The sequence below is a fragment of the Zootoca vivipara genome, chromosome Z2, assembly GCF_965207765.1.
Source record: "Zootoca vivipara chromosome Z2, rZooViv2.hap1.1, whole genome shotgun sequence".
Classification (NCBI taxonomy): domain Eukaryota; kingdom Metazoa; phylum Chordata; class Lepidosauria; order Squamata; family Lacertidae; genus Zootoca; species Zootoca vivipara.
The window spans coordinates 20,755,714-20,768,209 of record NC_142585.1 but is presented as its reverse complement, the minus strand read 5'-3'; the positions used below and the strand labels follow the sequence as shown (position 1 = coordinate 20,768,209).

At 42.5% G+C, this 12,496-nt stretch overlaps 1 protein-coding gene across 4 annotated transcripts in view; it reads right to left on the bottom strand.

The window, feature by feature from the left end:
- CHM (CHM Rab escort protein) overlaps positions 1–12,496 on the bottom strand; it is a 71,702-nt gene that overhangs the window by 25,886 nt on the left and 33,320 nt on the right. For all 4 annotated transcript variants that reach the window (XM_060270452.2, XM_088664599.1, XM_088664598.1 and 1 more), the window contains exon 9: positions 2,109–2,186. In XM_060270452.2, the coding sequence (XP_060126435.1) occupies positions 2,109–2,186 (78 nt within the window). The remainder of the gene's footprint in view (positions 1–2,108; positions 2,187–12,496) is intronic.

Sequence of the window (12,496 nt, the reverse complement as noted above, 5' to 3'; positions counted from 1 at the left end):
CTTCCCTGCACCCGACATCATATATGACACAAACAGTAAGCAATCTTCCTTTCCCCCATCTTCAACGGGACAAAAGAGCATAAGAACGGCTTGTTGGATCAGGCCAAATGCCTATCTAGTCCAGCATCATGTTCTCAAAGCAGCTGACAAAATGACCCAATGGGAAGCCTGCAAGCAAAACTAGGGTCCAACAACACTCTCCCCACTTGTGATCCTCACCAACTGGAGGATGTGCTGCTTCCAACAGTGGAGGTAGAAGAAAGCTATTAGGGGCTCCTAAAGTGGAAGGTTGGGATAGAAATTTAACAAATTTTTAAAATCTAAACAAACACTTTAATAACCATTGACAACCTTATTTCCCGTGCATTTGTCTAATCCTCTTTAAAGCCATCTAAACTGATGGCCATCTCAACCTATTTCACTGTCCTTCTCTTGAGTTGTAGGTGGAAACAACTAGCAAAATCAATCCAGTCACTGCCATGTGGATCACGTTTGTAGAAATCTTAATTGTATGGGTGCATGGGTGACTGAATATACACGGAATCATAGAACTGTAGAGTTGGAAAGGACCCTGAGAGTCTTCTTGTCCAAACCCCTGCAATGCAAGAATCTCAACTTAAGCATCTATGACAAACGGCCATCCAACCTCATAAACCTTCAAAGAGAGTCCACCATCTCCTGAGGGATGCGAGGAGACTGGGTCTTACATACATATGTGGTGGTTTTGCAAATCTGTTTACCAATTTTTGGTTCTGGTATTTAAAGAATTGAATTTAATATACAAAACAGGCCTACAACCTTCCCCTCAACTTGGTTTACTTGGAATAAAGGACATGTCTAATCCACCAATTGCTCATAAAAGTCCTTATACCACTGGTCTGTCTAAGCCACTACTGCCAATGCTTGCCGGCATTAGTTGTCCAAGGTCCTAGGCAGACATCTCTCTTGGTCCTGCAAACCTCATATCCTTTAACTAGATGTGGGGGAGGGGACAGTGTTGGCAAAGGCTATTTCTACAGGTGAAGACTATCTAAGCAGAACATCAGAGGTCACTGAACTTTTCATTGCCTTACTCCCTGAGCTGTCAGTTTTTCCAGTATATTTTCAGTAACTGGAGATAAAACCTGGGACCTGCCACACACAAAGCATGTAGTACCACTGGACTACTCTCTCTCCTTAACTGATGGTTGTTGCATTTAGCTGGCAGGCTATCAAGCAAGCAAATTGTGCATGAGTTGCTCTTGCTTAATTAAGTAGGGTTGGGGGAAGGCTAGCTTGTAGTACATCACACACACACTGAGGAGCATTTAGTCACAATTCTAGCCAACATATGCAGATACTGTGTGTGATTCAGACTAAGCTATGCTTAAAGTGGACCTACTGAGATCAGTGAGCTTTATGTTCATTACGGCAGATGTTCCACTGATTTCGGGAGGTCTCTTCTAAGCATAAGTCTGGATCCAATACATTCTTTCTAATAGACCCTTTCACAGGAGTGAATTCCATTCCCACAGCAAAAAAAAAAAAATCAGCCAATTTTGATCCAACTTTTTAAAAAGTTGCCCAGAGGCCCGATACTATTGTAAAAAGAATTCATCCTACAGTAAGAGGGCAGCATAGTTTATGACAACAATCTACCTAAAAACTCATTAAAGCCTTTTCTCTTAGAGTGACATGCATTATCAGCAAAGATTAATCTGATGAGTCTTTGGGTGAGCTTCATTTTTAAAAATGCAATAACAGAGGGCTTTGTTGTCATCTGATGAAAATCAATTAGAGTAGGTAAGGCCACAAGGAAAACTAACATCACTCATCACCAGACCCCCGGCAACCGAAATGATTTGTCTTCCAAGCTTGGGTGATCAGGAAGGAGGCTGCAGTAATATCGCAGGGAAATTAATTTAGTTTCTATATTCTAAACCCACTTTCCTTGTTCTGGAGGACCTATACACAAATTACTTTTAATCAAGGTTGATGTGTTATTAATACCAAGGAAGATCTTTGAAGAACCATTTTTAAAAAATTGACTCCAGCATTTTTCATCTTGCAGTTCTGTGTATATATATTTATATAAAAAGGAGAGAAAGGTTAATTCTTGCTAGCCTTACCTTCTAGTTTCTTTGTCCACCACAAGGCACTGCACAGGATGGCGGAGACAATAGACACCACCAAATACAGCACACATCCTAGAAGAACATCAGAAAAAACAAACAAAAAAAATGAGGGGTGAGGTGTGAATAAATTTCAATTCCCAGACCCTCCGAGTGTCCCTATTTTCTAGGGATGTCCCTGATTTAGAGAAGCCGGCCTGGTTTCTGATTTGATCCCGGAATGTTCCGCTTTTCCTTAGGACATCCCTATTGTCACTAGAGAAATGTTGGAGGATACAGAGTTATCTGACTCCCGAGCCATCTGAAGACAATCCTGTATAGGGAAGGTTTTTTAAATGTTAATAATAAGGATAATTTTATTATTTATACCCCGCCCATCTGGCTGGGTTTCTCCAGTCACTCCAGGCGGCTCCCAACAGAGGACTAAAAACAGAATAAAATTTCAAACATTTAAAACTTTCCTAAACAGGGCTGCCTTCAGATGTCTTCTAAAAGTCAGATAGTTGCTTATTTCCTTGACATCTGATGGGAGGGCATTCCACAGGGCAGGCGCCACTACCGAGAAGGCCCTCTGCCTGGTTCCCTGTAGCTTTGCTTCTCGCATTGAGGGAACTGCCAGAAGGCCCTCGGAGCTGGACCTTAGTGTCTGGGCTGGATGATGGGGGTGGAGACGCTCCTTCAGGTAAAGTGGGCCGAGGCTGTTTAGGGCTTTAAAGGTCACCAACACTTTGAATTGTGCTCGGAAACATACTGGGTGCCAATGTAGGTCTTTAAGGACTGGTGTAATAAGGTCTCGGCGGTCACTACCAGTCACCAGTCTGGCTGCCACATTCTGGATTAGTTGTAGTTTCCAGGTCACCTTCAAAGGTTGCGCCACGTAGAGCGTATTGCAGTAGTCCAAGCGAGAGATAACTAGAGCATGCACCACTCTGACAAGACAGACTGCGGGCAGGGAGTGTCTCAGCCTGTGTACCAGATGGAGCTGGTAGACAGCTGCCCTGGTCACAGAATTGACCTGTGCCTCCATGGACAGCTGTGAGTCCAAAATGACTCCCAGGCAGCGCACCTGGGAGCGCTCCCAGGCAGCGCACCAGGGAGTCCCCCACACCTGCTCGCCCCATGTCCCCCAAAACGAGTACTTCTGTCTTGTGAGGATTCAACCTCAATCTGTTAGCTGCCATCCATCCTCCAACTGCCTCCAGGCACTCACACAGGACCTTCATTGCCTTCACTGGTTCTGATTTGAAAGCGAGGTAGAGCTTAATTTTTAATGTTTTATTATGTTTTTACATATTTTGGAAGCAGTCCAGAGTGGCTGGGGCAACCCAGTAAGATGTGTGGGGTATAAATAGTAAAATCATCATTATGAAATGGGACGTCCCTATTTTCATCGGAGAAATGTTGGCTAGCATGACTTCTATCTTCTCTAAAAAAGGTAGCTTGCAATGATTCAAAATAATTCATGATGTACGTTATGTGACTAAAGCCACATGAAGGCCACAATCCTATGCATGCTTTCCTAGCAGTAAGCTCCATGGAACAGAGTGGGACTTGTTTCTGAGTAAATGTGTTAAGGACTGCAGTGCAAATGCAAATTTGCATCTTACTAGACTTCTTAAGAAACCATCCCTTGATGGGAATATAGAGCTTATTTAATATTTCATTTATTCATTTATTCATTTATTTTTACAATAATTTGTTTATGGATTTTTTTTACAAAACAAAGCTGAGCAAGGCCCAAGAAACAGGCAAGGATTCACTAACCATCTCAACCCGTCAAACCTCCCCAGCCACCCCACCAAACCCCTGCCTCTCCCCCACCCTGCCCCTGCAATCCAATCAACATTATCCATGCACCTTTTAATAGCAGTTCATTTCAGATGGAGCTGCTCGCACGCCATAATAAAACGGGCTGGCCAAGATAACTTTGCCATATACTTTGCTCCTCTCTGCTACCAGAATAAATCTAACCCTAAAATAGCATTCCTCTACTAATATTTCTGATTTTATAAAAGGAAACGAAAATCAGACCCATTCATAAGTGATCAAGACACGTGGATGATGTCTTTTAAAAAATGAGCCAAACAATTCTCTCTCAGTTGAGAGCAAGGTCACAAAACGGGGGAAGGGAGTTAAAATACAGTAGCTAAGAAACTGAACACACACAAGAGAATGCTCAGGAGAAACCAAGAGGCACCAAAGAAATAAATGAGGTCCTGGTCTTCTTCTTTAAGTGTGTGTGTGTGTTCAAAAAGAATAACATTTCCATAGGAAAATCAATTAGATTTGTTTGCTCACATAACTGGCAATTAAACACAGCCAGCTAAACATGTGTGTTTATTAGACAAATGTTTGTCTAAAAACGGTAAACTAACGAATGAAGATCTAATATAGGGGTGGCCAACTCCCAAGAGACTGTGATTTACTCACAGAATTAAAAACTGGCAGTGATCTACTCCCTTTTGGGGGGTTCAAGTCAAAGTTGTTGAACTTTTTTAAGGAAGGAAGCAGACCGATTTTGGGGGGGGGATTTTCAGGTCAAAGTTGTTGAGTTTTCTCAGGGAGGAGGTAAAATGTTGAGCTTTTTTAGGGGAGCCACGGTTGTTCAGCTTCGGGGGGGGGGGCAATGATCTACTGCAGACGTCCAGTGATCTACCGGTAGATCACAATCTACCTGTTGGACATGCCTGATCTAATAGAAGCAATGAGGCACGGTCAATTTTTCAATTAAATCAGTCCTAGAGGTTTTTATGCAGCATCTAGATGAATCAATGTGTAGAACAGATATCTAGCACAGTATTGCACTTGGAAATTTATTTAATAATAATAAACATGTGTCTGTGTATGTTTCACACACATACAGCACATATTATGCTACACTATATTACATTATTTATTGATAACTGAACTCGTTGCCCAGCCTTCCAACTGTGGAGCCCTGAGATCAGTTGCTGGAGGATGCGGGGCATAAATGAAGCACGCAAAGCTTCAGGGAAGGGCAGAATGCAAATTGCCCAGTATTTATACCAAACCTGGCAAATCCAGAGGTTTCATGTTAATCGCAAGGGCAAATATTATATATTATTTTAAAATACGTACCCTGCTTTGCAGTTCTGTGAGTTTGAGGTGGCTTACCATTAAACAACAATAAGACACCAGCATTGAACGAAAGGAGAAGTAGTATGTGAACAACTTATGCACAAAACAGCTTATTATAAAAGACTCTGGGATGGGTCACATTAAGTGGGGATCTTAATCTAATCTACTACATATTTTTGGAAAGTAGTTTGCCTGCCCACCTGTCCGATTGTTCTCTATAGGTTTGACCACCTCTTGTGATATTGTCATCAAATTCAGTACGGGGTTACCAAGGTGTAGGGAGAAGTCTTTGTTGACACTGGGTCACTAGCCACCATTTTAAATCAAGATGGTGAACCAAAATCATGACTTCACTCGGTTTGGGGCATAAGTCTGTGTCCTACTGAGGTATTGTCACCAAACTTGGCACAAGGGTTCCTAAAGTGGGTACAGTGGTCTCTGTCAATGTTTAGATGCCAGGCACTATTTTGATTCAACATGGTGGACCAAAATGTGACTCTGACATGACTTTATCCACTTTTTGGCATGATGGGTCCAAACTCAAAAGTTACATGATTCATTTAAAAATAACTTATTTTTATTTGGTGTCTACAGTCTTCTGAGTAGTGCCCAGCAACTCCCTGCTAATCTCTTAAATGGAGATCACACTGACAGACATAAAACAAAAATCCAGCAGTGTAGGGCTGCTGGCGAGTGAACAGAATCTGGGCAGGGGGTGGGCACTTGAAGTGGGCTGTGCCTGCTTCAATTCTGCAAATGGGCACTTAAGCATAGGTGGGAATCTTGCTTAACATCCCCTGTGTGTACTGCAAGGTCAGGGAACGTGGGGCCCTCCAGATGTTTCAGACTCCAGCTGACATGGCCCATGGCTGCAGAAGATGGAAACATGTGGAAAGCTACCCTGGTGTTCTGGATTTCCTGATCACTTCAATAGCAAGGGCAGCTGCCTGCCAACAACATCTTGCAGTGCAAGGAATATCAAAGGCTCCCAGAAACATATAGGGCTGTATTCAACCAAGTCCTATTCAGAGTAGACCCACTGGAATTAATGGGACTAAGCTATTCATTAATTTCCATGGGTCTAGAATTGGATACAAGCCATGGAGATCCTGGGCAGGATGCAACTAAGATGTTGCTGCTAACGGAAGCCAACACAAAGACTCCTGCTAGCTCAATGGGACTTTCACCCCCACCCTCCTTCCCATGTTGCCTCTGTGACTTCTCCAAACCTGCTCTGAAAAGTGGGGGAAACCCTCAGAACAGAGTGCAGGGGGAGGAGGGGGAAATTATTCCATCAGGCAAGCAAAATACCTGAGTTGGTGGAACTATCTCCTTAGTGCTACATTTAGCACCGCCTCCTGGATTTTTATTTGTTACAGCTTTGTCCCATGCATGTAATTTGTCCTCCTACCTAGCCTTGCAACAGTCCTATGATTTGGGTTACGTTGAGTACGGTAATCCCAGATCACCAAGTGAATTGCATGATGTAAAGTTGATTTGGTCTCCATAGCCCTTGACCAATGCTCTTGCCATGACATTTCAGTTTGTAATGAAAACAAACAATTTGCCATCTTATCTATTGACTACACCAGCACACTGATGTAGCTGTATCAGAGGGAGAGGTGAAACACCAAAGCCCTCATTACTAATTCGGTTGGGATCAACTTCTATCTGGTTCCTATGTAACACAATGTAAGAACTGGTTCCAGGTTTGCTTCTTTTCCTCTTCCCATCTCAACCTTTCTGCCTTTGTTCCATAACTATTTGATTCTATGCCAAAAAGACTGTATGTAATTGTAGTAAATATATGAAATAAGACAGGTGAAACAATTTGGAATTCTCTAATGCTCTTTAAAAGTCAAAATCTATATGAAAATCAAGCAAACTGTCTTGTCAATTTCTTATTCTACAATAGGATGATTTGGCTAGAACCAAAGTACAAGGTAACTCTGATACTATTAACCCTAATGACAGACGTTTAAACTGATTCTCCTCTAATTAACTGGCTACTGTCTCAGCCAATAATTCAGGTTTTGCTGAAAGATCGCGCCTGTTACGCACTGTGTTTCAACTTTGCCCTGGTGACATCAAACTGCATTACAGCTAAATTAACAGTTGCGAAAAATTTTGGCCTAGTAATTCCCCGCCCCCCGCCCCCAATCATCTCTAGCCTTTAAATGCCATTTCAATTCCTATCAAGCCAAGGAATCAGCAGCTGCAATTTCAAATACAGCTGCAAAACAATAGACCCCATTAATAGCTGAACTTTTGACAGCACATTCACAGTGATTTATGAGTTTGTATATAATTTGATTATTCTATTAATTCTACTGATTACTGCTGGAGCTAATACAGTGAAGGTCACTCCCTAAAATAAATCTTCATTACATTTCACAGAAAGTAACTGCCTCCAACTGGTTGTTTTCTTTAATTAAAACACTAATGTTACAAGGAAAGAAAGAGGCTTCAGGGTTACTGCATCTTTTGCCACAGGAGGACTATGCTATTGTAATGTGATGCTCCTGGACCTGAGTATTTGGGGAGGGAGTGGGGGAGGGGATGCAGATATCTATCAGATATCTTGATTTTTAACTCACCACACACACAGGCACACAGGCACACAGACATTGTTTGGATAACAAATAGGATGCCTGTGGGAATATTATATATATGTGTGTGTATATGTATGATTAGCGAGACACAGGTGGTGCTGTGGTCTAAACCACAGAGCCTAGGGCTTGCTGATCAAGTCGGCGGTTCGAATCCCCGCGGCGGGGTGAGTTCCCGTTGTTTGGTCCCAGCTCCTGCCCACCTAGCAGTTGGAAAGCACATCAAAGTGCAAGTAGATAAATAGGTACCGCTCTGGCGGGAAGGTAAACGGTGTTTCCATGCGCTGCTCTGGTTCGCCAAAAGCAGCTTAGTCATGCTGGCCACATGACCCGGAAGCTGTCTAAGGACAAACGCCGGCTCCCTCGGCCTATAGAGCGAGATGAGCGCGCAACCCCAGAGTCTTCCGCGACTGGACCTAATGGTCAGGGGTACCTTTACCGTGTGTGTGTGTGTGTGTGTGTGTGTGTGTGTGTGTGTGTGTGTATGATATCCTGGTTGTTGTTTTCAGCAAAGATCTCCAAAACGCTCACAAAAAGCAGCTGAAAGCAACAACAAAGCGCTTTTAGTTGTTCATAACACCACACAGGCATTATCTAGTTGCAGGTAGATAATTATCTAGTTACAACAACTGTGCATGGTAAGTCAGTGTTAACTACTATCAACAATATTACATGTACAGGTACTGAGAATGAGGGAGCATGGCATGCCTAAGTGCATTCAGCGACTTCATAGCAGAGATTAGATTTGAACTAATACACAGCTCGGATCACAATCACAACACGCATTTAAAGCACTTTTGTAACACTTTAAGAGTTACAAAATCAATAGCACCAAATTCTGCATCATGTTTAGGACATTTAACTGATATATTCAAAACAAGCATCCAGTTCAGCTCTGAAAACTTCAACATCTGCACGCTAGCAGCTATTTCTTAAATGCTAGAATTATTCCAAACAATGTTTCGCGAGAAGGATTTCACTGCTCAACATGGGATCGTGGAGTGCCACACTCACAAAGGACTTTGTATGCTTAGGAGGGCATGTTTCAACACAAAGGTTATTTTCAAATTAAAAGTCTTGTCCTGTCAAAACTTGAGAAATAATATGGGCAAGGACACAAAAGCATTCCATAGCTTTATTAACGACAGCGCTCACTGATCTGTGAATAACCCGAGAAGGAAAAAAAATGAAGATTATTGAGTTACTTTACCAATCTATCCATCCATCACTGGAGAACAGGGCTCAGAAGTGATGGATTATCTCACCTCACTGATGTTTGTCCCAAACTAAGGTTCTCTTCTCAAGGGAGGGGGGGCACACCAGCCAACTCCAATCACAACGGTGCTATCCACACCCTTATATCTGTCATCAATGCAAAACTAAGAATAGAAAATGCTGAAACCAAACGATTTCTTTTAACGATAAACATGCTGCTTAAAATATGAAAAAGTATTGCAAAGTTCAGAAAGTGGGAAACATAGGAAACCACCTTATGCCATGGTAGACTATTTGTTCATCTAACCCGGTACTGCCTACTCTGACTGGCAGCAGCTCTCCAGGCAGAGGTTATTTCCAGCATCTGTTACCTGATCCTTTTAACAGTGGATGTGGGAGACTGAACATGGGACCTTTAGCATGCCAAACATGTGCATCTTATCAATGATCTATAACCATCCTTGCACTTAAGCTTCAAACAAGATAGTCTGAGCTTTTTATTCCAAGCTATGAAGCCAGCTATCTTGTCTATATTCATTCACGCTTTTACCACCCAGTCCTACAGGTCTACTTCCCTTAAGATGAGAATGAGAGCTAGAGCTGTGTGTCATCACCATACAGATAACATTTCAGCCCAGAACTTTCATGCAGATGTTTAAAAAGCATGGGACGCAAGGTAGGACCACATAATAACTGTTGGATGGAGAACTCAGATGTTTCTACTAAAAGCTTTAATGCTCAAATGACAACAATACATAAGCAAAACAGGTATCAAAGGCACAGCAGGTGCAAGACATGCCTAACAAGCTAAACATTGATCCAACAAGTCACACACACCCACACCCTTGGCTCCTATTATAAACTAGTGGGACAGGTACTGCTTCAGTGCAGCAAGTGGGACGTTTCTTTGGACTGGGCAAGCAAACGGGAATACCTTTGGGTGGGCTAAACCTGAGTGGTCTCTTTGCAGTGGCATGGATCTCTCAATGTTCTAAGCAATGGAAAAGGTGTAGTCAGACTGATCAGCAGGGGCCTCCTTGGGGACTGGAGGGTCACCCAGGTCATGGACAAAGAGCAGTGCAAGGAGTTGCACTGGATCTGGAGGTGAGGCTGGCCCAGAGTGCCTGGGTGATGGCTTGCTGAATCCCTGCCTGTTGCTCTATCCTTGGGTGGTTCCACTGCAGCCAGTCCCAACCACCTGGCCCCGGTCACCAATGAGCAACTCCTCCAACATGTTTTATTGTTTTATTGATGATTTGTTAATTACAGAATATGATTTATGCTGTATTTGTGATGTTATTGTTATCTATTGTTTGTAAGCAGCTTCGGGATTCGTTTGAATGGAAAGCAGCATAGCAATACGTACAATCAATCAATCAATCAATCAAATCAAAACCATATATCATGGTAGACAGTACTGAAAGCTGCTGATAAATCCAGAAGAATTAACAGGCTCATTCTCCCACTGTTGGTCTCCCATTACAAGTTGTTTACTATGCCAACAAACCATAGTTTGATTGAAAGGGAACTGCACTATCCAAGCAGACCTTGAAGCAGAGTTGCTACAATGCTCTTGAGCACCAGAATAGAACATTTAAAACTGGCTGGTCATTACCCAAGATAGAGGGGGTCCAAAGCTGTTGTTTTGAACAAAAGCAAAAATGAAAGATTATGCACCCATTATAAAGGATTGAGAGTTTTGTTTCTGTGACCGAGCATATTTTCACATGTCATTCTATTAAGAAACCCTAGTCTGGATCCAAAGGTTCTAATCAAAACTCTTTCTGATGGAGGAAGGGAGCCTATGTAAGATCAGTGGATCTTACAAACATCCATTCATCAGAAAGAAATTGTATAGTTGTAAAACCATGGATAAAAAGCAAAATCACAAACCCAGTTTCTATTGCATAAATCTCATTCTGATAAGCTCTGAAAACAAAAATGTGAACCTCGCATATGGAAGTTACATAGTAGCATGAAAAAGAATCCCATTCACTGAGGGCAGTTTCAGAAATAAGAACCAATCTTATTCACTCAAGGGACTACCACAGTTCTAGTGAGCCTTGTAGAGTTTATGCAGAATTCACTCAGAATGGAAGGATATGACTTACAAATGTCTTTGAATCATTCACATAAATATGCATACCTGCCATTTATAACAGTAGCCTTGATGAGAACACACAGGGTAACTGACTGCAAGAAACGCTTAAGAGGGTTACATTAAAACAGAATATGAAGAGATGGTTAGAAATCACAGGACAAGTGACACCTTATTCTGATAACCTGGCGATAAAAATTGTAGGGTATGATGTATAGGCAGAGATGTTACCACTTGGAAGACTGACTGAACACTAATCCTAGAAGTCTTAGAAACGCTGCTTAGAATTAGCAACACAAGCTGGGGCAAAGGTGGTCCTGTACATAAGAAACAGAATCATTACAAGTTGAGATCTTTAAATAATGAAGTGGCTACCTTCCAAGTTAATTGATCGTGCGCTAAGAGACCATTTTAAACAAATATTTTTAATTTTTAATGCAAGACAATTACCTTCTTACCAGACACAGCACCAACATGCTTAAACAGCTGCCAAGAGCCCATCACTGCTGCCAGGAGTGCCCGGGTCTCCCTTTTCTGGCACTCCAATAAGTGCCAGGCAGCCACCATTGTGATTGCCTACGATGTCCCTGATGCTATGTCACTCTGGTGCACCACAGGCAATCAGAACCGCAGCAGCCTAGCATTCATTGTAGAAGCACCACTGCTGCCACCCTCCTGGTCCTCTAGTAGGCCTCACCTTACCTGCCCTTCATGTCTGGTGGAAAGAAATAGGAGGAGGACAGGGGCTGGCTGGCTGGTGACATGAGAGACGCACCAGAGGACCCCCTTCAACCTAGAGCTACTTGCCCTTCCTCCAAGGAGTTGCCAAATGGCAGTACAGCCTCTCAGCCACTGGAACCTACTTAATTAAAAAGCAGCTCCATATATTCCTGGGTCAGGATCCATATAGCGCAACAATGTCTATATTGGCTGGTAGCAGCACTTCAGGCTTTCAGACAAGAGTCTTTTCCAGCCCTACTACATACAGATGCTGGGACTTTGGGCATGCAAAGCTGATGCTCTATCTCTGAGCTGCGCCGCTTTCCCAAAGCACCCTTTAAAATCGGTTAGGGCAGTGATTTTCAAACTTTTCCTCTGGGCCACTTGAAAGCTGCCATGGGTCTTGACATGCCACTTAAAAATACACACACCTTTTGTTGTTATCCAAATCAATGAACTTACATAAGTCATATCTTAAATGATTGTAGTCTTGCTGTTCTAATACAATGGGTATGTGTCTGGTTATGTAAGCAGCGTTTGGTGAAGTTTATCTCCATCAGCAGGGAAAAAATCCAACCAAATACAGAGCGAGGTGTGGGTATTTTCAGCTGTTCCACAACCTTTCTATGAGCCACCTGAGTGCA